This window comes from Cebidichthys violaceus, unplaced genomic scaffold (assembly GCF_023349555.1).
Source record: "Cebidichthys violaceus isolate CVI_PGR_0920_01 unplaced genomic scaffold, fCebVio1.0.p SCAF_20, whole genome shotgun sequence".
NCBI lineage: Eukaryota > Metazoa > Chordata > Actinopteri > Perciformes > Stichaeidae > Cebidichthys > Cebidichthys violaceus.
Window position 1 is genome coordinate 4,609,003 of NW_027176373.1, and position 26,006 is coordinate 4,635,008.

At 41.1% G+C, this 26,006-nt stretch overlaps 1 protein-coding gene across 1 annotated transcript; it reads left to right on the plus strand.

The window, feature by feature from the left end:
• Positions 1 to 1,145: 1,145 nt before the first annotated feature.
• On the plus strand, positions 1,146 to 24,387 carry lrch2 (leucine-rich repeats and calponin homology (CH) domain containing 2). Its single transcript, XM_068715752.1, has 21 exons — positions 1,146 to 1,528; positions 9,315 to 9,459; positions 9,720 to 9,846; positions 9,939 to 10,044; positions 10,720 to 10,856; positions 11,092 to 11,222; positions 11,404 to 11,491; positions 12,072 to 12,168; positions 12,294 to 12,391; positions 12,477 to 12,544; positions 13,369 to 13,473; positions 13,833 to 13,901; positions 14,615 to 14,677; positions 15,318 to 15,366; positions 15,509 to 15,649; positions 15,889 to 15,939; positions 16,055 to 16,118; positions 17,804 to 17,916; positions 21,503 to 21,640; positions 21,761 to 21,838; positions 24,156 to 24,387. Exons 1-21 carry the CDS (start codon positions 1,198 to 1,200, stop codon positions 24,273 to 24,275), a joined length of 2,319 nt encoding a protein of 772 aa, XP_068571853.1. The 5' UTR covers positions 1,146 to 1,197; the 3' UTR covers positions 24,276 to 24,387.
• The last annotated feature ends 1,619 nt before the right edge of the window (positions 24,388 to 26,006 follow it).

Below are 26,006 nucleotides of genomic sequence, written 5' to 3' on the forward strand. Positions count from 1 at the left end.
CCCAGATCATACAATACAACATAATATCACCAATAACATATCTGATTTAATCATTTGCATGAATATTACGTCTGATAATATACAAAAAGTGTAGATTTGCAGTATATTTTTGACACATTCTTCCTTTGTGCCATGTTTTAATTATAATTAATAAAATACATCGTATCCAGGCACCAATGATAATATATAAACTGTCAATATATAAGCTTCATATAGGCTTCATGTACCTATTCCTTCCCGGTCCATAAAACCATAACTATATCAAAAATAGACACAGGGAAATAAAAACAATGGAGCTTGGAGAAACCAGCTGTTTGGTCACCATCACATGTGTTCAATGCTAGAATAAAAGGTGTGGCCCTATTTATATTATCTTTTAATGACCGTAGGAATAACCTGAGGGGCACTTTCAGGATATTTTGTCCTGGCCATATACGGACACAGGCATTTGGTCCAAACAGCACTTGGTTGACGAGGTGCGTTTGGGCCAAGAGGAGAAAATGGGCTGACCTGAGGACCATTTGGCAGATAAGAACCTCTTAGGGCTGACTAGAGGGGCCATTGTGCAAATGTAGTTCTCCTCTGGTGTGACATTAAGGGAGAAAAAGGAAATGCCCCTTCAGGACCAAGAAATATAATAATGCTGCGTTGGAAATTACCACAGCAAAGATTTATGTAGGGATAATTATTTTGCTCATAGCTTTCACTCTCCAGTCTTCCAGTAGCCGTCCCTTAACCAAGAGTAGCAGTAGATGATACACCATAATTGCTAACCAGTGAACAAAAGTAGGTCAGTATTGAACCTATATGGACTATAGTCTCTGATGTCAACTCCTTTTTGATGCATAATGTATTAGTCGCCTCTTCAGAAAGATGTGGCACCACTCGGTACTTAGTATTGCTTAAATATATGCATCTGATATTGTTATTATCGTTGTGATTAATCATAATTTGTTCATAATAATAATAATAATAATAACCATCCACTGCCCCTCCAGGCATAGGGGGCAACATTTAAGGAAATAATTGAGGGGCCCCAGAGCGGCACACAGGGGGCAGGGGCCCCGCACTGCTGGCAGTTTGGTATTAGCAGGTGGAGGAAGGGTAAAAGCTTAAAATGGCCACCATACATTGCTCACCATCACCATCAGCAGCAGCACCACCTCAGAAGCCCATCCCCTAGCGTCCGTCCAGGGAATGTACCCCGTCTGCGCATGGGCGGAGAAACTGCCGCTGTGCGCTGTTATTATTGTAAGAGTAATTTCTTCTTCTTTTTTTTTAACAAAAATGGCGTCCAGTCAGGGAGGTGTGGGAGCTGTCACGGCTCTACAAAGCCATCACTACTCTAGCGGACCTCCCTGGAGCCCGGGCATCAGCCAGTACCAGCACCAGCAGCAGCACCACACGGCCCGCAGCCTGGACCGGGCTCTGGATGATGCCGTGTGCTCGGGGCTCCTGAACCTGAGCGGCAGGAAGCTGAGGGAGTACCCGGGGCTGAGCTACGATCTGACCGATACGACACAAGCAGGTGGGTCGCTGTGCGTGCATGGGCTATATAGGAAGCCACGAATGTGCTTCATATATATTATAAACATTTTTTTAAAATGTGCTCGTTCTTTTATGCGTATGTGAATGCAGCATGCCCGCATTGTGCACGGATTTACGTCTGATTTTCTGGACAGAGGCGCATTAACGTGCAGGTGACACTATTTAAAGGGCTACACCGTCCACTGAGCTGGCTACTGTAAATGCACATATACACCCTGGTTGTAATTACTGCCCACTAGGGTTCATATAAATCACACCAGTTTCTTGCACAAGGGGCTCGGCTGCTGTTGTGTGGTTGTTCTGATCGACGCCAACGGCTTTCTGTAGGCCCCCCCCCCCCCCATGAGACACATGAATGAGGCGGCAGGCGCACCCAAGCCAGGCGCTGCGCAGTGGTTTGCACACTGAGCTGCAGTTGATTTGGCACCGGACTGCTGGAGCAGAATAAGAATGAACCGAAAGGGCAGTCGTAAATTCCTGCTCACTCATTATCATTTGCGGTGACCATGTGATACACGTACATGCTTCATTTATTTCTTTCTTTAATTTTCTGCACAACCAGACAAAAGATGCAGTGTACTTGCAGCCTCACCCCCCTGGCTGCACATGCGATATAGTGCATAGTCTGTAAGAGAGGAGGAAGACACATGGTCTGCTTTTGGTTTCACATGCAGGCGGATAGATATGTATCTGCTGTTTGGTCTTTATTATAAGGTGTCTGTAAGAGGGAATTAGAATATAGTCAGTAAGCTTTCTGAAGGCTGTGTTATCAGGGTCAGGCCACTCATACTGTATTAGACATTGTGGTTTAGGAACTTTTACACTTAAAGGACTACAGACTATAACTATTAACTAATAATAGTACACATTTAATTATTATTAATCATTCTAAGTCATTATCGTGGACATCTGGATTGTGCTGAATATCAGGATGATAATTTCCTCCTCTGACATGTCCGCGTGCCATATGGTGTTACTCTGTCATGTGCAGCTCATGGCAAGCTGTGGTGTGTTGGAGAGCCCTTACCCCAAGGGGTTTACATTTTCTGCTCAAAGATTTTGGTACCTCCTCAGACTTCTTTTTTTTCTTCTTTTTTTTTAAAAGCTTGGCTAAACAGGTAACAGGTTAGTTTAAGCAGACATTTTGGACATGCATGTTGCTTCTCTGTGTCAGTGATCCGGATGTATAATGATGTCATTTTAAAAACCTAAACCCTTGAAGAGCTGAAGCTATATTTATTATGAACAGGCTGCTTTTTAGTACTAACAGGAAGTTAGTATGCTCTATTTCTGGACAGCCAGGCTGATTGTACACGCTTGTTAACTTACGATATGCTGTAATAATGACCAGCTTGTCTCTATCTGAAGCAAGACTGTCCACATATATATATATATATATATATATATATATATATATATATATATATATATATATATATATATATATTGTCACAAATAGGATTTGATGAGAGCACGTTATATACTGTAGCACTGAAAGTAATCAAAAGAGATGGGAGAGTGTACATTTCGGTCACACCTCTGATCGCTCACTCACACTGTGACTTAACCCTGTCACTGTGAGTGCTGCAGTCTTTTCACTTTTATTCACATCTACATTGCGATGCCGTCAATGAAAGGTGTGCCGGAAGGAAGTCTCACTTTGAAATGTGCAAAGACAGATAAACACCTCACAGCACCGTCCTTCACATCAGCTCCAACTTCTCCCGTAAAAGGAAACAGCTTTACAATGCTGCACACTGCCTTTACACGTCACTGGATCGATCACATCGGAAGCCTTTCAAACTGAATGAAAAGCTCATTTGAAATTGACTTCTAAGAAGAAGAAATAATGGATTCCTTTTGAAAATGATTATGCTTGTACGTGTCTTTGCACTTTATTCCTTAAATCTGAATGTCCGTAGAACATACTTTTTTAGAACTGGATGCTTCAACTAAGCAACAGCATTGTATCCCACCATTCATTGGGTGCTTTTCTAATTTCAGTCCATCCCGCTGCTGGTTTTAGAAGTTAAATGGGTTTTTTATACAGAACGGGGTCTAACCGAGTGGCCTCCATCTGACTAATGAGCAGCAGACGGCCCCGGTGTGTGTAGACACAGAAAGAGAGAGGCCTGCTCACACAAGGGTGTCTGTTTGCACTGAACTACTGGCAGTTTGTCTCCAGTCGGTTTGCTGTCCCATGGGAAAGTGCACAAGCTCTGAAGCGGCCGCCCTGACCTTGGAGAGGGCTTGGGGAGCAGTGCATCAACCTGGGCAGATGTTCAGGTTCATATCCCAGCATGCTCCTGCCCGGCCATTACCCTGCCCCGAGGGTACAAACACACTGAGCGGCGGCACCATGCCGTGTGTTGACATGTGTGCAGTATTCTCAGACATACAACAGAGTGTTGTGTTTTTTGAGAGAACATAATGAATACATTAACACTATACTTGAGAATATAGGTGGTTTCCTTGCTTTATGACTGCCGCAAAGTAGAAGACAGAATCTGTCATAGCACAAAAAAAATCTATCGCCTTCTTGTATCCTCTATAAAGGGTTTGGTGTAATATATAACAGCCAAATAAAGCTCCAAATGAAAAGAATGCAAGGTCAAAGAAAAAATGAACAAGTCTATGTGATGGAGATCTGAAGAACAAACCAAAAGCTGGAGGAATAATCGTGTATCATGTCCAAAATTCTATAGTGTGCTATCGAGAGCTGGCTGAAACAGGTGGCGAAATGAAAACCCCACATATTATTTGATTGTAGCACACAGTAAGTCTCACACTGTTCAAATGCTTCTTAATTGTTACATTCTTAAGAAGTTTAGTTAGCTTGTGAAGGACGGTCTCCACATTCCTGGATTTAATAATCAACTAGTGTAAATAACATAAAGAGTCACTGCTCATTAAAGCTCAAGCACATTGCAGACTGACTCTGGACACACAGCACCACACTGTGTAGTGAAATCAAATATTCTGGGTGTCTTATGAAAGCCTGTCCTGTCTTTGCTCTTGTCCTGGTTGCTGTGGGAAGAATAGTGCATGGACTGCCGGGAGGCTACTCAAAAGAACTGCCACCCAAAAATGGATGGTTCTCTTTACTTCACAGTAATATGAGTGTAGCCTGGAAGAAAAAAGAATATATTCTCATCCCCAATGGTGCTTCTGCCCTCAGGGCTCCCTTTAGATGTGCCATCGCATGTCTAGAGAAGAGGACAAATACATACCCGTCAGCAGGAACACGATGCCTTATCACATTCAATGACGCCACGCCACCATAAAATGTTTGGATGCTGAAAAAATAATCTATTAAAAATAAAATGATGAGGCTCATCATGTTACACACTGTCGGTAATAAAAAGACCCAATGAGTTACTGTCTGTTTCCAGTAAAGTAAACAGTTGAGGAAGGTATTTTAGGAAAAGTTTACTGGAGATTATTACTTTTGGAAATATAATCTGTATGTAAATATAATATGTCCGAAACTGTTCTTCGCATAACTTTTAGTTTCTTAAGAAATTAAGAAGAGATCAGGTGATACTCTGGTCAGAAATCTGTGGTGCAGTATTTTTAGAGCTGGATGGAAAACAAAAAATGAATTATTCCTCACAAGCCCTGATAGTGAAAGAACCATTTGAGTAAATTAGGCCAGCGTATAATATTGATATAAAATAACTGCAGTTAAAAGAGGCTTTGTTTGTTTTTGTTTACCAGCTGGGGGTTGGGGAAATGTTTTAGTCTATATAATGTCCAAAAATAAGGACAATTACTCATTACATGTTGTTACTTCTATAATTGCTTATTTTTTCTTAAAAACAGTTTAAAAAAACTGAGATAACCTGCACGTTAGAAAAATATGAACCATTAAGTGTTTGGCGTTGGTACTTAACATACATCTTGATTGTTCAAACCGGCAGGTAACCTACATTCACTAAGTAATAATCTATCCTGCAGATGAAATGAGAGGCTGTTGTGTGACGTATAATGGCCGCTGTGCTCATTTTATTATAATCAGATTTTAAAGTGCTCCTCTGTGTGAATCAGCAGCAAGTCAACTGTACAGCCAGGAGTACTGCTGCTTCAGACTGTTGATTTCACTTACATTCTGTACTATATACATCTAAAGGACCACCTTTTTCATGATTGTTTGTACTTTGTACTATAGTGACTGTTGGAGAGGAGGTTAAACATAAATGATGAAATGTGTGTCTGTGTGTGTGTGTGTGTGTGTGTGTGTGTGTGTCTGTGTGTGTGTGTGTGTGTGTGATCTCCTTGGAAAAAAACACAGGAAGAAAATCAAGCATTATGTGAACATGAATATTTCATATCTAAAGTGCTTATAATAATGTTACTGTGTATGTTTACTGTGTATGAATGAATCTGTCAGTATGGGGCAGTTGAACTGATGAAGCGTCTCGAAGAACATATCTTTTAGGGGAAGTGTAGATGTCGTGACTGTAATGCACGGACCAGATGTCGGCCAAGTTAGTGCCTGAGTGTGAGCAAACTGAAAGGTCTCAAAGCATCCACAGACAGCCCCCCAATAACGTAGCTGAGCCAATACAGCTGCAATCCAGAGACTGCCCCAGGGTACATCTCACACAGGCGTCTGCAACAACCCAACCACTCTATCAACATCCGCCAGCTCACTCGTGGACTGACCCTCTCTCACAAACACTGCCAGTGATTCGGTGACACCCAAGATGGCTCACAAGTTCTGAGCCGTCCTGGGCACCAGCCTCAGTTGTGAATGCTCAAAAAAAAAGTCCTCATTGTCTCATTATATCATCGTTGAAAAGGCTCCTCAAAACCTGGTGAAAATCCCATTAGGGTATCTCCAGGAGCAGATTGATGGCAGGAGCAGCGAGCAGACTGACCATCAAACACCTGAATCCACACGCAGACATTATGCCCAATAAAGGTTCCTGCTTACCCAGTACGCTCCAGACCACACCCACAACCTGGCACCCGGGGACTGCGATCACATCTGCTGCAGGGCGCAAATAATTAACCCCAATTAATCATGTTTTTGTCATGATGCTTTCTTGTTTTCATTAAATTGAACCTTGTAGTGAAATGATGCATTCAAGTATTTTAGTTTTTGTTTTTTTGGTGTTGGGATTTCTTGTAGACCATATTCTTGTGTTGTTATATTAAGATGATCACAGGTTGAACATTTTAATTGCAATCTTTACACAAATATTTTCTGTTCAGAATCCCTGTGCTGTTATTTGCTCCAATGCTCAGCAGGAGGTTTGTTAGTGTAGAGTTTGCTGTGTCACGGAAAGACATAGCCAGACATCATCGGCAGTACCAACATTAATTGATGGGTTGGTGATTTGGCGTCAGGGTGCAGCATAGGGGAGCCTTGGTGGAGGGCTCGTCTGCCTGGCGGGTTAGGGTTGTCCTGCGGGAGCCATGGGCGACCAGCAGGTGGATAAAAGGCCCACTGTGGGCTGCAGATGGTGCATGGCCTGGGTTGGAGGAGGGAGAAGGGGATGGAGACGGACAGGCTCACAAAGACTGCCTCCACCCACCCCCCCATCGCCCATCGACCCACATGATTCCACTGCTAAAGGAGAATCCCCAGTTGTTTGGATGGTATGCGTACAGCTGGGCTACAGGATCAAGGTTAGAGCCTCAGGGAGAAGCAGAATTTACTCTTAATGGAAAACGAGTACACCCTGTGACCTCAGCTTTGGTCTTTCCCCATGTGGTAATAATTTCTGTTTCCCTTGACATCTCTGCTGCTTTTCCCTTTGTGCTGCTGACTGCCTCATGGTCTGCTTCTCACTTCTGCTTACCGGCTGCTGTCAGAGCTCAGACCACAGCTACAGAGTGAGGCCTGTCAGGTCTATTGTTGGTCCGAAATGAGAGTCTTTCTAAAAGCACAGACACAACTCACAAACAGTTTTGCGCGGCTCATGACATCTTGTAAGCTCGGGGCGCAGGTTTTAAAGGTTGCGATGTCTGCGTAGATATGTTGAAATGCTATTGATATTACGTTGCTTATCCATCCACAGTAAACAGAATCCTTCCGACAGTAGGTCAGTGAGTGTTTGCTTTCAGTAAAGCCCATACAGCGTAATTGTGTCGGGCGATGGAGGCGCAGTAGTGTTTGCGTTTCAGCAGTGAGCTGTTTTTATCTGTGGCTGAGCTGCTCCCCTCATAGGTCTCTAATTATCATGTCATCCAGCGATAATTCAGAAGACACACAATTTGCAACTACTGAATCAATATGCGTCTGAAGGTGAAGTCTTATCAATAAGGTAGTCTTTACATGTATTGTTCTCATCCTCACGTTTCCTATTTAAATGAATGCTGTTTGTGTCTGGCTTTATTTAATAGATGACACAAAGAGAGTGAGACAGTGTGGATTTGGTTGCATGTTCCAGTGTCTTTGTGCATGGACATTTCTTGGACAGTGATTCAGCAACCTTGAGGAACGGTGTGCCTTAACTGGTGTGAGATCCAGAGGCATGTACAAGATGTAGACCTCCAGAGGGATACGGAGTCTGGTTGATATACTGTGATTTAGTAAATGATGTGCTGAGTGAGTGTTTTCCTCTGCTTCGATGTTCTTGGGCGAGAGAGCCAGTATCTAAATATTTAATAATAAGAAGCAAAGATGCAGATGATAGGCTGTGCTCACATTCATTGACTGGAGCAGGGATTACATTCATGTTGTTGTTGTCCCAGAGTAGTAGCAGCCGCTCTTGGCTGATTAATGCAGGGCTGTGATTTTGCAGCAAATTGGCTTCAGTAGTAAAGCAGAGCACATGAGTTATTGTCATGTATGTGCTAAATGTGTCACACATTTTTAATCACAGCTTGTCCGTTATTGATTCAACATCAGCACATACCAATTTTAACTCATGGAACTGACTTATTTAATATTAATGTCCCCCTCTGGATGAATTTTAATACATTTGTTGATCTCTTAATTTGAAATATCTGCAAAACCAAATACATTCCCATGAGCCTCTGCTGTACTATGTTTTTAGTGCTAATTAGCAAATGTTAGCGGGCCAACGTGCTAAACTAAGATAGCAAACATAGTAGACATTAGGCCTGCTAAACATTAGCACATTAGCATTGTGAGTATGTTGCCATGTTAGCATTAGCACTTAGCTTAGAGCACCACTTTGTCTGCTGAAAAATGGGTGTATTCTGCCACATAGCATTTGGTTTATTACATTACATTGCAAATGTGTTAAATTTATGTCAATATATTAGATTTTCATGTCTATAAAAATGCATATTTCAGTTACATTATTGCAGTTATATAACTTGCCATATATATTATTAAAAATAAATAATTCCAGACTATTCAGTGGCATAGAAAAACCACCACCCTTATTTACAAAAAGCAGCCCAAATCTCCCTTTTCATAATCACTCAGGGGTTATCATCTGTTGCTTGCAACTGATCTTTCAACAAAAACACTTTCCTCACATTCATACAATTCAAAAGCCATTTCTGTGCCACTCCCATTGAGATCGATATTAAAAATACTGAGATATTAAACTGCCAGTAGCACTCAAACCTTTGAGGCCCAAGTCTCTGGTGTAATCTTAGACCGGTGTTCGATGAAGAGGCGCGCTCCGTCACAGAGACTTATTGATTAGTCTTTCAGCTCTATGGCCTCATGCCTAAAGCATACATAATGGATGATGCCAAGATCTTCAAAAGATTATAATGTGTATGTCAACTTTGTGTTCAAAGTGTACAGATTCATCAGCTCCTCTTTCTCCGCCTTGCAGATTTGTCCAAGAATCGCCTCACAGAAATCCCTCCTGAAGTGTGTCTGTTCGCCCCCCTCGAGTCGCTCAACCTCTACCACAACTGCATCAAGTGCATCCCAGAAGCCATTATCAATCTGCAGATGCTGACTTATCTTGATATCAGGTGGGTCATTGCTAACCCTATGCTTTCAGTTTAGTCCCTATGTCTCATTATATACACTCAACAAAAGTGAATGAATGTGTGCTTGTTATCTCTCAAGAAGTGCTTGTTCCCCTTACAGTACATTTAACAGGGCCCAAAATGCTTTCATGAAAGAGAGGCATTTCCTCTTTTGCTGAAACTCAATTCCCAGTGATACTCTCTGTTACATGCTTCTGTATACCGTTTTAAATGTAGGTCAATGTTTTTATCTCTCTCTACAGCCGAAATCTCCTCTCAGTTTTGCCAAAATACTTGTTCAGCCTCCCCCTCAAAGTACTGCTGGTGAGCAACAACAAACTCGTGTCCATCCCCGAGGACATCGGCAAAGCCAAAGAGTTGATGGAACTGGTGAGCAGTGTGTATGTGTCAGCAGTAAATGAACCTGCGTATATTGTACCACCAGAGCACCACCATTTCCTACACTTTGTCTCCCCCTGCAGGACGTGAGCTGTAATGAGATCCGGGTGCTGCCAGCCCAGGTGGGGAGGCTTCACGCCTTGAGAGAACTCAACATCAGGAAGAATTGTCTACACATGCTGCCTGAGGGTCAGTCCATCACACCCTTTATCTCCCTCACTTTGTTGATTAATTAAGGTTTTAGCAAGCATTGCGGTCCCCTCACTGCCAACTTTCTGTTTCTTTGGGTTTGGTTTAATGCAACTACATGCAGTAATTGATGCAATTATGAAACTAAACCAAAGGTTCCCTGGATTTCAGCCATGTTCAAACACTTCTTAACAGTAACCATGCAGTCTCTCATTTCTATATATTTTATAAAGATTCACTTTATAAATTCACCGAGGTTGAACTCTTGTTACGAAACAGACATAAAGGCAGTTGAGGATACCTTCCAATTCTCTGCACGCATTTGAATAAATTAAATAAAAAGATATAACACAATCACACAGTTAAGGTGGGGAGTGGTGTTTGGAGGTGATTTGTAATGGAACATCTGCATTACAAAGAGTTTGGAAGATGTGTGTGTTTACTCATACATAGGGACAAAAAAAGTAGAGTGCATCAATTTTGATCGAGTTCCTCAAATGTATAGTGCAGCAAACACTAAATCGCTAGAGTAATCCTTTAAGATACCATCAGCCCAGAAACTAGACCAACGTGGACTTGGCTCAGTTTTTTGGGTGAGGCAATGCTCTGAATAGGTGTGACCCACCGTCGTAACAAAGAAGACTGTTTTTCATGTTCTCTGGTCTGTACTTGCAGAGCTGGCTGACCTGCCCCTCATCCAACTTGACTTTTCCTGCAATAAGATCACAGAGATTCCTCCAGCTTACAGGAAACTCAGGCAGCTGCAGCACATCATCCTAGATAACAACCCTATGCAGTCTCCACCAGCACAGGTATGTGCATTCATTTCACAATTCTGTTTGTGCGCATCATGTGCTGTAGACGTCATGAGTATATCTGGTGTCAACGTGCAGCGCTAATCTTCTTGTTTGAAGTTGAGTTGACAGGTTGTCATGTCCCTCACACTCTCATGAACCTGGTACGACTGTGTCATCTAGTGGAGGAACATATTTATCTTTCTAGTGGTTCCAACAGCTCAGACGCCTTGTGTGCTTTTGTACATTTCAGATTTGTCTCAAGGGCAAAGTGCACATATTCAAGTTCCTGAACATGCAGGCGTGTAGGATGGACAAGAAGCCGGACACCCTGGACCTTCCCTCCCTCGGCAAACGTTGCCTTCCACAGCCGCTTACAGATAGGTACTGACACAGTTGTTGTTTTTGTTTCACCATGACGTGACACACAATACACTTAACGTTTGTATTGTATCTGTTCCTTTGAAAATGTTGTTATGTTCGTTCATTATTCTGTGCTCGCAAATTTGATTTGATGGTTACTTAATACAGCCCTAATGAGCAGTTTTGTGTTGCATATTTCCAGCATGGAAGATTTCTATCCCAGTAAGAACCACGGGCCTGACTCTGGAATTGGAAGTGACAATGGTGACAAGAGGCTGTCTACAACTGAGGTCAGAGTTCAAACACTCAACTGATGCAACATTTGGAGATACATAAATGTCTAAGTACACCTTTTGGCATAATGGATACACTGCTGCGAGCTATCGAGTTTTATTTAGCAAAGTTAATCTAAAACCTCTTGGGTTCATGCTCAGGCATTAGCAATCACAAGCAGATTCCCCAGACAAAGTAGCAGACGGTGTCTCAGTTACCTGCTAGATCATAATCCAGCCTCACAATCAAATATAGAAAAATATTCAGGTGCAACAAACAAATCCAAAGAGACAAAATACAGGTGGGCAGACTAGACAAAATAATGGCCAGATTGGGTGATCAGGGGTGGTTGGCTGAGGCGGGAAGGTCTCTGAGGGTGACTGATGGGCAGATGGTGAGTAATTGAGTCTAGACATAACAGCAGAGGTTGTTGTGGAAAATCCACAACTTTGAAACATGTGTGGGAGTCCACCTCTGACTGAGGCACAAGTAACCTCCCTGCCGCTGCTGAGTCAAAGTATTGCATGAGAAGCAAGTGTTATTATCGTCATTCTTATTATATTAACAGTTATTATTCGTTCTTTTCTTCTCCTGCAGCCTTCAGACGATGACACTGTCAGCCTGCACTCTCAGGTATCAGAGACAGCCCGTGCTGATGCCCTCTCTCTTCTCTCTAAAATGGATTCTTGCAAAGGTTACCGAAAATAAGTATCACACATTCCCTTTGGCAGCAATAACAGAGACACGGGGGTGGTTGAGTGAAGTGCCTAACATGTGACAGTTTATTTGATGAACGCGGATGCTTCCTCCCTCTATCAGATCAGGATCTCTATGACTTTATAGACCCCAACCCGGACGAGGATCCTGCTCTGTCAGAGTGTGACGGGCAGCAGAGCAGTCATGTGTCTTGTATCAAGGTATGAATCAATCAATTCATATATTAATCAATTAGTCAATCAATTGGTCCCTGACATGGTGTGTGTGTGTGTGTGTGTGTTTCAGGAACTGGAGAAAGTTCTTAATATGTCTCACCAAAGCAAAGATAAAGACGGCTGGAAAGAGGAGTCAGGGTGAGTTCATGATGCATTACATTACTCATCACTAAGTCTATATAGAATGCATGAAACTCATTTTTGTGCAAAGAGTGCAAAAAGAGTTCTGTGGAAGAAAGGAGTTTTCTGAGTCTCCTGGATACATTTACAGTAAAAACAAAGAACATGCACGGAGGCTTCCTGCAGCTGCTGCCTTGCAGTGTTAATCTAACATGTTGTGAATGTTGTCTCTTTAGATATTTTTGTTCACCATAATTGCGAGGATATTTCAGCACAAAGCAAAAAAGAAAAGATGTTTGTGGATATATATGAACAAAGGATTTCCACAAATCAACTATTGCAATCATCCGTAAGCACTGACTAGTGGTACCAGCAGATTGATCAATCAACTCGATGGTCTTCTTTCATCAGCAGCTGCAAATATTCAACGCAGCCCTCAGCTTGAAAACCAATCTACTGCAGCACCAACTGCTTCGTTTAAGGGACAGTTCTGGATCGTTTTTGTAAACAAAATAAAAAATCTATAATACTCTTTATGCAGCTTGTCAGTTTAAGACATCTGTAAATATTTTGGAGAGTTTGCAAATGTTAAGCAATGTGCAGATGTTGAGCAATCATGTGCAGACGTGATTTACTGTAGCATCAGAAAGATACGTTTAGATTTACATGATTTAGTTTATATACACATGACTATGTCAAAGAGGCTTTAGTGTTTTGACAGCTGTACTGTACTGACCTTTTGTGAATTTAGGGCAAGATTATGTTTAAACTCCGAAGTCAAAATCGTGAGTCATGTAGAGTTTCTATTGATTTAGATAACTTCAATCTTGAACTTTTTCCAGCTCTGACAAGGAGCAGCTAGTTGAGGAAGAGGATGACGAGCTGAAGGAAGTGCTGGATCTGAGGAAGATTGCCGTTCAGCTTTTGCAGCAGGAGCAGCAGAACAGGTGTGTGGTTCTCACTTTTCCTCTAGTAACGAAACAAAAGCCAACCCATGCTTAATGAAGCACTCTGCACTGCCATTAGTTTGGATCTCCATTTGCTGCACTGCTAAAAAAAAAAATCCACCTCCTCCTTCATGTACAACTTGTGAAAAGATCTTCTCATCATAACGGTGTTTGTGGATTCATTCTCTGTTTCTCAGTATCCACGGATTGTTTTCCTTACATCCCCAAATATCGCTCCATCATCACCATTCTACCTCTTTCACCTCTGCTCTGATAAAATCAAATTCTTTATTAACACGACTTCCCTCTTGTCCTCTCCCTCAACTCGGCTGCTGCACCATTGATTTTGCGGCTTCTAGACGACGGTCCTTGATTTGCAGAGCGGAGAGTCTTATTCACCGACGGAGAGTGACTGGCCGGGCACACAGGTAGATGGACTTTCTTTCTTCATCATTTACAGATTATTCATGCGTCACACCGGGTAGATAACCACCGGTCGTGTCCATGAGAACACGCACACAGTATGAGTAAATCTAAGCTGTTTCTATCCTTGAATGCATGAAGATGTTATCATCTCAGAAGTGGAAGTAGATCTCTTTTCCTGTGAGCTGGTTGAACTTTGTAAACCGGTGTTACATTACATTACATTACAGTCATTTAGCAGACGCTTTTATCCAAAGCGACTTACAATAAGTGCATTCAACATTGGTAATCAAAAGAACTACTAGTCACCAGAAGTCATAAGTACATTTCCTTTTCCAAACAAGCATCTAAGAGCATGAAGCAGAGCATAACTCAGAGCCAAAGTACAGTGCAGAAACAAGAAAAACAGTTAGTGCTCTAAGTAATACGAATACAATAAGTGCAACAAGCTAGTATGAATACAATAAGTGCTAAGTGGAAGGCTCAGGGTAGCACTTCCTGAAGAGGTGTTCTTACATGCTCATTCATTGTGCAGATGAATTGCCCTTTGTGGCTCAACTGGTTACATTTCCATTGAATTTGTACTTGTTTGCATTTGTCAACATAGTATCATCATTGACCCATAGCAGATCACATGCATCATGGAACATGAGTCACATCCGTTGTCACGGTTCTTGTTGTTGTGAATCACAATTACTGTTTCTGCTTCCGTCTGCAGATTCCTTAGTTACTCTGGAAGCTCAGGCAGCAAACCGAGGCCCCCTCCTCAGAGCGCTCGCAGGTACGTGCTCTAACACGTGTTCAGTCCTGCCGAACAGAAGCACACATTTAAAGAGCAATAGCAATATATCTGCTAAATTAGTTTTCTGCTATAATTCATCTCTGTTTGATCTCTCAAATGTGTTCAAAGACTTTTTTTAATTTTAGGGGAATTATAGTTTTGATGGCTTTCTATTAAAATGAAAAAATCCAATTCAGAGGCAAATATTTCACTTCTACTATGATCTATTTTACTTAGAGCCCAATGTTATGGCCAAATATATATAAGCTGAAATGTTTTACAGTGTCGCCTTTTTTTTCTCAATTACATGCTAAAAAACACTTAAAACGTACATCACAATTTCCAGGAGCCAAAAACTTTTCATCCATCCAATAGTCCAATAGTCTAAACACAAATATGTTACACATAGAATTATATAAAACTGAATAACAACAGATTCTCACATTTTATGCAAGTGTCAGGTATTTCTGCCTGATAAATGAGTTTAATGGTGTGTTCAGGTTCAATGCAGGACACTTCTGTAATGTCTAATTAGACATGATGACATTAAGCCTCATACAAACAGATCAAATCAGCCCATAGTGTCTTTAATGATAACAACAGATACAGTCATCTGATGCTATTCTTGTCTTTATTCTAGTGCTTCTCTGGATGAAGGAAGCAGCGGGGCATCAGTGCTGAGTGGACAGGTACAAACTCTTCTACTTCAAAGTAAACATACCATGAGTGATCAGCTACTTTGTTTACGGTCGTGTGTCCCATTCCTCATGTGATAGTTTCTCTCTGGAGGATGCAGGGAATGATTTTAATTGTGTGTGTCAATTTTTGCAGCCTTCTTCTTCCTGCTCATTTGATGGCAGCCTGAAGTCAGATCAGTCAGATTCAGAGCCAAAATGGCCCGAAATCCCACCGGTCCTCAATCAGAATGAAGAGCGCAGGAGGAACAAGTACCTGAGAAAAGATTATCTGAAGGTATGAGTCCGCACACGTCTCACCGTAACTGCAGCGGCCTAATTTAACAAACCTCATTAGTTGCATAAGCATATATTCTCACCGGCAGAAAGCTTTGGTTATTTGTAGTGTTTTGTTTGATGGTTGGATTAAAGATAACATAGTGAAAGTCATCCTTTTGTGATTATAAAATGATCTCACCCATGGCACATATGTTAGTAAATTCATAAAAAAGAATGTGCTTTTCCTTTTTCTGACAGTACAAGTGTCAGAGTGCTCGGAAAAACTCCAGTGGAAATGACGACTGTGAGGTGGGTGTGAAAAACATTGTGTGTATATGAAAATAAAAACAAAAAATCATCTCAAACAATCTTTCAGTTCTAAGACATTGCTCTACTCCTAATCTTAATTATCTTTTGCCTTCAGGAGGGTTTGCGTAACGCTGAATTTAGCACCACTCTGACTGTGTTTGGACTAAAGCCCAGATCAGGTAATACACAAGTTCTTGCTCATCTGTAAGACCTCTTCTAAATAGATTTCTGCAGATAATGAAGAAACAGATACGGAAAAGGATGTAAACAATAAAGACTTGACGAATCCAGAAGCTTAGGTATAAATCAAAAGTAGAGAGACAGCAAATCATCTTGAAAATTACATTTAGGAAAAAAAAATCATATTTTACTTAGGATACCTTCACATCAATGGCCTTAGCTAAAATATTCCATATTACAATATGTGCACTTAGCTTCTACTAATATGACAATAAAGCTTCGAAGAAACTGAGGCGTGCTCCATGTTAAGCCAAGGCTGATATCTGAAGCCAATTTTTTTTTTAGGCGGCGTCTCGGCTTCCTTTCTCTGGAAGTGGGGAAAGTTTCTGAGGAACTGTTGGTCTGTTCTATATCAGTGCATTAACAGCCAAGGACAAGACGCAACCGGATAAATGACTCTTCCTGCTTTATTTTGGTGCACTAATATATCATGGACGTGTGTTTTTAAATTATAGTTAAATAAAAGTGTGTAAGTTTAAGCTGGAAAATGTATTCGCAGTAACAGTACTCATATTAATTGATCATTCCTACTGATGCGTTAATGTGTGAGCAGCATTGTTTTGCAGCTAAACTTTGTTTTTTGAGCTGCTTTTTTTTACTTTTATATAAGGCTACAACTAATGACAATTTTCATTATGGATTAATCTGCTGATTATTTTCTTTATAACTGGATCAACTGTTTGTTTGTAAAACTTCAGAAAATAGTGAGAAACGTCATCACAATCACCAAGAATTAAAGTGACACCTTCAAATTGCTTGTTCTGTCTCACCAACAGTCAAACCTCGAAATAGTTCAGTTTAGTCTATTTTAAGACAAGGAGAGCAACAATTGATCAGTTATTAAAATAGTTTCATTTTCTGTCGCTCGACTAGTTGGTTAATTGACTGCTCATTTCATTTTTCAATGTACTGTATATACTTTAAGATAGTTTGATCTGTAAAAATGCGTTATATTTTATGAGCTCTAAACATGTTTTCTATTCAAAATCCGCATATAAATTTGCAGAAAATGGAAATACTAAAGTAAAGTACAAGTAACTAAATTTGTACTGAAGTACTGTACTTCTAAAGATATTTCTTTGTTGCTTCTCTTTAGGATCGTGAGGAAGATGTCATTTAATTAAACAAGAAAAATATTTGCATAAGTTAGAACCCCTGTAGCTGTAAGATGTCTGGGAAGATGACAATAAGATAACTGCCTGATAAATAATAGATATGAGAGTGAAATTGTGAATTGTAAATCAACTCTTATCATTAACCTGTATCAATAGTGTCTTATATTTAAAACGACATCTTTGGAAAACATTTCATGAGGAGTTCTGGGAAATGTACTCACCCGTAGTGTGATGTGGCTTGTTGTCTTTTCCCTGATAACAAAGATTATATTCAGATTTCTCACTTAGATATCATCAAACATGGGGCTCTGTCTGTTTTTTTGCCCTTTTAAAAGTACAGGCTGTCCCGGAAAGTGGGAGGTGAATGTACCTGTCTGTTATCACACTGACCTGAAGGAGACCTCAGGTGGCCCGTGGTTGACCTGCTAGGATAGTCAGTAGGAGCTGTATCTAGGATTCTAGCATCCTTTTTGTGTTTCACTCTGCGTTATCTGGAACTCCTATTTCAGCCTTCACCAAAGGAAGCCGCCAGGAGTACAGCTCGACAGACCCCAGCTTCACTATGAGGAGGAAGATGGAGCACTTGAGAGAGGAAATCGAACAGATAGGACTCTTACGGCAGGTCAGAAGTTTCCCGGCTTGTTTATGCAATCTGCGCAAATCATTGAGTCATTCACGGGCCAAAGCCTGTCAGATCCTGCTTTTGTTCCAGTGTTTGTATTATGTGAGTATGTGGTACCAGAGGAGGGTGTGTGTGTGTGTGTGTCCTTACTGAAGATTCCCATTTAATGATACAAAAGTGTCACAACTGCCATCTCATTTTGCCTATGCAGCATAGCATATCAAACTTTTACTTGCTGTCTATACATAGCTGCGTCCAAAATGCCATACTTACATGCTATTTAATATGCTGAAATCAATGGGAAGCAAATTCTACACACTTTCCTGTAAAATGACAGCTACCCCGGCATAAATATCTCATGATGCAATGCGGTAGTGTTCAATGTAAGATTCCAATTACAGCTCAGTGCGTCCGAAAAGATGCATACTTTCTGTTTATTCACACAAAAGTATGTTGATTGTACACATATTGAGTATGTAGTGCAGAGCATGTGATTTTGGATGCGGCACATGACTTCATCACCAAATTGCGGTTGCTAATTGCTGCTGTATTGAGCTGCCCAATAGAAACTTCCTGTCACGGTTTTTGTAGTAGTAGTATTGCTTTGTAGTGCTACATTTGCCTACTTTTTAGTAGTAAGATGAGTAGTTTTTAGCAGCACTAGGAGTAGATTTTTAGCAGTCATCAGAGTAGATGTTGTTGTAGTGATACTACGATATGCAGTGATAAAAAGAAGCCTTGTTAGGCTGCCAAGTGTTCTGACAGTGAAGGAGAGTAATGATGATATCTGCCATTTTCAGACAGTGTGTTAACAACAATGACAGGTGGATTAATTGTAGTGTATAAGATTACTTCAGAATTCCTCTTGTCCAAACATGAAGAGATAAATATTTTCCTTCATATGTTCTTATTCCTGTCAGGAATTCCTCATAACAGATTTAGCCACTTCAATTCCCTTCGACTGCACAATGTGGATGAAATCACAGAGTTGTTGTCAGGAACTTCAACCCCTCATCACTTGTCACAGACTGAATAAACAGACTAAAACACAATATAGTGTACAGATGTGCTCAACCCACTTGATTCAGAACAAACAGATAATATCACATTAATTACAGATGTTCTGGACTTCACATCTGCAGGCCATTTCACATGTTAAGATGATCTGATATCCCTGAAGTAAGCAAACATCATTTACAGATTCATAAGACTTTCCTAAACAGTAGTTACAAAGTGTTTTGCAGATGGAAGAAAAGTCAAAAGGGGATAATAGAGACAGACTAGACATTGTAAAAGGACACAAAGCGGGAGGCTGTTTCAAAGCTGAGAGGCAACAACAGCAGGAAAAGGAAGGCAAGGCATGTACATGAATAATAGAGCACTTTACTGGGAAACCCACCACTGACTTCTTTCTATATAAGGAGTTCGGGCACCATCTATTTTGACTTTGTCATTTTGTGTCCATTCCTAATATCTTAATTCTTATCATTTCAAGGCTTAGAAGTCTGGACTTTCTATCTCAATAAAATCATTGTTATTGCTGGTGAGAGATTGCAATACTTTCTAGTCCCAGGCAAGTGCTCTGAATGGAAACTGCATTCTTGGAGTGTCACTTTTAGAAAACAGCATTAGGCAATGCTGAGAGCAGAACAACCTCGTCTTTGTCAACTCTTTGGAGAAAGCAAGAAAGGGTTTGATAGTGAGCACTGAAACACCACATAGTAGACCGTTAACTTCAATAAAATCATTATCATCAATGCTAAGAGCTACGGCTGCTGTGAATCAATTGTGATAATCAACAATTGTTGTTCCCCGACGAGTCCGACCTGAGGCCAGAACGGATCATGTCTCAGATCCTTTTCCTGCTCCTCATTTACTGGAACATGATGTCAAACACACAACATTCACTGCTGCCCAACTAGCAACAGGACCTGGATGTTGCAGACGGCGGTTCCCACCCTCACGAACAAGAACAAATGGGCTGTCTTCCATAATGACAGATAAGGCCGTAATATCCAATCTAGCAACACCCCTGCTGAATTCAGGTATGCCTTAGGCTACCGTGTCTACTAAAGGGCCACATCAAAGCAGAGTAGCGTCACAGCCTTGATTGGGATTGTGCAATACGTGTTTCATAGAATTTCATAGAATTCTTAATTTCTAATTTTACATAGTGGTCAAACAAGGAAATTACAATTTACGGGTCCGTCACGACTTTTCCCCTTAGACTTACATTGGTAAACAGACAGTGTAAAATAAATGTGTAAATCAGCTTCCCAGTTCAAACACTTGAATAGTTAAATGCACTGATAGCCAAATCTAGAGTACCGAGGATCACCAGTAGATCTGGGTACTTTGATCTGAATGTTATACTCTAAAGTCAAACTTTTTTTGGTCCAACTTTCTTCGGAAGGGCCCTGCCTCCAACGCTGTATGCAGTTCTCTCTATACATCCATGGATCAAAACAGGTCACAGCATTGACTGTGAAGGGGTCAAACAGCAACATTGTGAGGTCAAAGAAAGATGGGAAGACAGTTCATAAGGACTTAGGAAAAGACAACCGGCGTGCTCTGAGAATCCGACTGCACTTCCGAACATCAGGCTACCTAATTATGCCACCGTGGATGTTTTAGACGTGTGCCGCTTTAAATGCTGCCGACGCAAGGAATTGTGAGAGGGCTTTATCTCCTTTCATTTCGTAAAGGATGTTCCAGTGTTCCCTTTGCTAAAGGAGATAAGAAAGGAAGCATTGAAGCACCTTCCCTTAACATTTAAAGAGTTTGACCAGCTCATGGCTGCCGCTTAGATACTTCTGGGTCATTTCACTGTTAGGAACCTTCCTCAGCAAAACTATTCTACCGCAGCCCCCATCTTCCCCATACGTGGCCACATGTTATAATGTGACCAAAGTTCCATACTCAGGTCACCTCACTGAGCTATCAGCCAATTAAAAAGTCAATAAATAGACCACAGTTGTCTGGTAATATTTTTAAAGTAAAGTTTTAAAGTTCTAAGAACCACCAATTATCTCCCATATTGATTCAGTCACTGGTCTTTTTGTGTGCACGGATAGAGTTTCAAAAGGTGTTCTCTATTCAATGAATATTCCTCTTCCAGTAGCAGAAAACACTTCATCTTGCACTTAATTTTCTGTCCAGACATGCACACAAAACGTCTTTTAAATGCCCTGTATCAGATCCAATTTAAATGCAGGTCATGCAAATCAGTCATTTGCACATGCTGTCTCATAGAGCACCAGGTAATTATTTCCAGCAATGGGGCCAACATTTTAAATTCTCAGGGGTATTGGCAGCACCTTAAACTATTTGAAATGCCATTGGAGTTTTCCTTTTCTCTGGAAAATCAAAATGATGTTTTAGTGGTGTAAATCATAATCATTTGTTTGATCTCAACAACTTTTCTCATAGTATTAACAGTTGTGACGTTGTTTTGTAAACACTCCCAAATATGATTCACACAGTGTAGGCCTGGACACGCTCCTCAGACTATGAGAGGAAACAGAAGTCAATGCCAATGTACGATGAATACAGTCATGTCATGAGGTCATCGTTAATGTGTTTGCAGAACATTGAGTCCAGACTGAAGGTGTTGCTCCCAGATGATGTTGGAGCTGCTCTGATGGATGGGGTTGTCCTTTGCCATTTAGCCAATCACATTTGTCCTCGGTCTGTCGCCAGCATCCATGTGCCGTCTCCCGCAGTGGTAATATATGAGCTTTCTCACTTTATGTAGTTTACAAGCAGGGAGTCATTAAATGCATTGTCTACAGCTACATGAAATGTTTTTGTGTGTCTCTAACATGATACATATTATGATCACCAGCCAAAGCTTAGCATGGCTAAATGCCGTAGGAATGTGGAGAACTTCTTGGACGCCTGTAAGAAGCTGGGTGTAACTCAGGTAATATTATTCTGATGTAATATATAATGTTTTCAATACAAGCACGGCTTTCCCTGTATTAACTTCTCTTTATGTTTTTCTTTTTAAGATATACAGTTGTGGTCAAAAGTTTATATACACTTGTAAAGAACATAATGTCATGGCTCTCTTGAGTTTCCCCGTTATTTCTACAACTCTGATAGAGTGATTGGAACAGATACTTCTTTGTCACAAAAAACATTCATGAAGTTTGGTTCTTTCATGACTTTATTATGGGTTAACAGAAAAAGTGATCAAATCTGCTGGGTCAAAAATATACATACAGCAGTGCTAATATTTGGTTACATGTCCCTTGGCCATTTTCACTTCAATTAGGCGCTTTTGGTAGCCATCCACAAGCTTCTGGCAAGCTTCTCGTTGAATCTTTGACCACTCCTCTTGACAGAATTGGTGCAGTTCAGTTAAATTTGATGGCTTTCTGACATGGACTTGTTTCTTCAGCATTGTCCACATGTTCTCAATGGGATTTAAGTCAGGACTTTGGGAAGGCCTTTCTAAAACCCTAATTCTAGCCTGATTTAGCCATTCCATTACCACTTTTGATGTGTGTTTGGGGTCATTGTCCTGTTGGAACACCCAACTGCGCCCAAGACCCAACCTTCGGGCTGATGATTTTAGGTTATCTTGAAGAATTTGAAGGTAATCCTCCTTCTTCATTATCCCATTTACTCTCTGTAAAGCACCAGTTCCATTGGCAGCAAAACAGCCCCACAGCATAATACTACCACCACCGTGCTTGACGGTAGGCATGGTGTTCTTGGGGTTAAAGGCCTCACCTTTTCTCCTCCAAACATATTGCTGGGCATTGTGACCAAACAACTCGATTTTTGTTTTGTCTGACCACAGAACTTTCCTCCAGAAGGTCTTATCTTTGTCCATGTGATCAGCAGCAAACTTCAGTCGAGCCTTAAGGTGCCGCTTTTGGAGCAAGGGCTTCCTTCTTGCACGGCAGCCTCTCAGTCCATGGAGATGCAAAACACGCTTGACTGTGGACACTGACACCTGTGTTCCAGCAGCTTCTAATTCTTGGCAGATCTGCTTTTTGGTGGTTCTCGGTTGACTCTTCACCCTCCTGACCAATTTTCTCTCAGCAGCAGGTGATAGCTTGCGTTTTCTTCCTGATCGTGGCAGTGACAAAACAGTGCCATGCACTTTATACTTACAAACAATAGTTTGCACTGTTGCTCTTGGGACCTGCAGCTGCTTTGAAATGGCTCCAAGTGACTTTCCTGACTTGTTCAAGTCAATGATTCGCTTTTTCAGATCCATGCTGAGCTCCTTTGACTTTCCCATTGTAGCGTTTGTGGCCGTTTGTATCCAATGAGCCCTATTTAAATGGCCTCAGAGAAGTCACCAGCTGTAGTCACTCATAATCACTCACAAGAAGTTAAGAGGCCATGCTATGAAGCTCATTTCATTGACACAACTTTCTAAGTCACCAAAATTGCTAATTCATGTTGCTGTATGTATATTTTTGACCCAGCAGATTTTGTCACTTTTTCTGTTAACCCATAATAAAGTCATGAAAGAACCAAACTTCATGAATGTTTTTTGTGACAAAGAAGTATCTGTTCCAATCACTCTATCAGAGAAAAATCTGAGTTGTAGAAATAACTGGAAACTCAAGAGAGCCATGACATTATGTTGTTTACAAGTGTATGTAAACTTTTGACCACAACTGTATGATGATTTACTAATGATATTAACGTGGAGCCCCTGGAACGTAGATTAATATTGACTGACTGCACTAAATCTCTGCAAGTTCTGTAATGCACATTAATTTATCGGGTTTGAGCCACTCTCAAACTTCCAACACATACTGAAACTAATACTGGAACAGGCTCAGCAGAAAATGCTGATCTCGACCAAAGTTACCCCCACACAATTAGATTAAAGAGTATTTGTATGGAAGCCAAAAATTGGCTTAATAACAATAATAATATGAATTTTATAAGCAGGGTTCAGAAATTCATAATGAAAATTCAAGTGCTTTTACACAATTATGTGCTTATGTGCAGTTATGTTTTTTGTTTGTTTTGAGTGTACTGATCCTTTATAAAGTGATTAGAGAGTTGTAGAGAGTGAGCACAGATTGAATCAGTGAGCTGTTACTGTGAAGAAAGTCTCATAAATGTGCTTTAGACAGCCACAAAGATCTTTGGGGAATGTTTCGTTTTTTTGGATGAACCAACCCTTTCAATGATGAGGGAGAGGAGAAGCTATGGAAGTCACGCCTGTCTTTTATTGCTGAGTGTAAGACGTCCCTCTGCTTCCTCAGGACAAGCTGTGTCTGCCCCATCACATCCTAGAAGAGCGCGGCGTGGTGAAGGTGAGTCTGACTGTCCAGGCTCTACTGGATCTGCCCGCATCGAAGCCCACACAACTGTCAGCTGTTTGACACAAGCCTGAATGCTGCGTCCGACCCGCAGTCATCCAGCCCACCCCTCGACCCCAGCCCGATCCCAAACCCCATAGCCAGGGACCAGAGAGCCCCTTGGGGGGGGGGGGGGGGGGGGGGGGGGGCTTCTGCCTGACTGAAACAGGAGACCGGAGGGAGAAAACACCTCAGTCTCTTTATATGATGTCAGCCGCCACCACACTTCCTGTGCATTACATTTTCACTTGTATCCTGTTCCTATTTACTGCGGTCGTCCTGTATGTGTGTGGACTAGCAATGTGACTGTGTGTTTCCTGAGCTGCGCAGCTCGGACTTGCTGAGGAGAGACGTTAAAGACGGTGGGTCTTTAGGAAGACCTGTTCGCCCCTCTCAACAGGCTCAGTGATTATTGAGTCTGCAAGTGCAGACCCAAGTGCTGACAACATTTCCGTGCTGCTGTTGGAGACATTGGCAGTGAAGAGATGACAGACATGTGACTTCTTTACTAAAGAGTACAATCCACTGACTGACCTCAAGGGGTTCTTACACTCTTGAGTTTCTCTTCTTTTTGTGGAATTTATTTTTCCCCATGAAAATTCATTTTTGAATTTGATCGGTTTTTTTTTTTGTACATTAGGTCTCTGCTGTATCTGCTTTTCAGCAGCCAAACCTGATTCATAAGTTGTGTTGACGTTTTGAGGGAGAACGCAAAAAGAATGGGATTTGATGTTGTCGTGCTGGAAGTCATGCATCTGTAGACATTCTGCCCGTTTTCCCTCAAACTCTGGTGTAGTTTCGTAATATTTAAACCACTGTACAAATCAATACTTAAAATGCTTTCTCAATACAAACCTGCATGCCATGACGTTTGACCACTGTGAGAACATGTGCTAGGCTGTGGCCAGAAGCACGACGGTCATGTTTTGTAGCGTTTTTTCATTGAACATGCAAGGTTATTGTTATTGAAAATGATTCTGTATAACTTTTCTAAAGCTTTTATACTTTCTTTCCAATCATTGCTAATCATCAATTGCCATTTTTTTTTTCAGAGTTCAGAGCTTGTGTTTGCAATGTTAGACACAAAGCAGTTAGAATTTGATTTCTTTGCGTCACCTCTGATGAAACATGTTCATACTGTATGTGTTTGTGAGTGGAGGCAAAAGGAGCAGTCACTCCTGCAGACCTTCTACACATGGCACCTCTTATCTTACTGCCACCCTGCTGTATGTGGTTTCTGATACAACTCATTATTTCAGGGAAATGAAATTATTTATGTATTTATTAATTTTGTTTTATATTTATATGTTGTTGCTTTGTGTGTCTTCATCCTGACTGCCAGTTCAGGTGTGGTGCATCTGAAACATTTAGATCTCAAGTGTGTTTCCTGTGTGTTTCCCAGTCAACTTAGTAACTCTGTGGCAAGAAATTCTGAAAAATGACTGAAAGCAGCTGCACGTGTAGCCACACTACTCCTCTGTGAATCGTCTGCATAACAAATAACGGCATAACATGACAGCTGTAACACGTGTAATTAAAACATGACATAACGTGTAATTTGTCAGTTGAGCTGACAGCATAAGAAGCACCTGCATAACATGTTCACAAAGACGACTTTAGAGGTAATCTAAACTGAAAATTACTTACAGTGTTTGTCATTTCCTCATAAAGTTGTTAACTTTGTATGTGTTAAATATGTTATTAGTTTCTTATCTAAGGGTTATTATTTCTGCAGAGCAATATCTATCTTGTTGT

What these genes read in the sequence shown, in the direction of transcription:
- lrch2 (XM_068715752.1), top strand. Translation starts at nt 1,198, where the DNA reads ATGTACCCCGTCTGCGCATGGGCGGAGAAACTGCCGCTGTGCGCTGTT. An exon ending in CCAAAGAGTTGATGGAACTG is followed by an intron (nt 9,847 to 9,938) that starts GTGAGCAGTGTG and finishes CTCCCCCTGCAG; the next exon opens with GACGTGAGCTGTAATGAGAT. An exon ending in GTGACTGGCCGGGCACACAG is followed by an intron (nt 13,902 to 14,614) that starts GTAGATGGACTT and finishes TTCCGTCTGCAG; the next exon opens with ATTCCTTAGTTACTCTGGAA.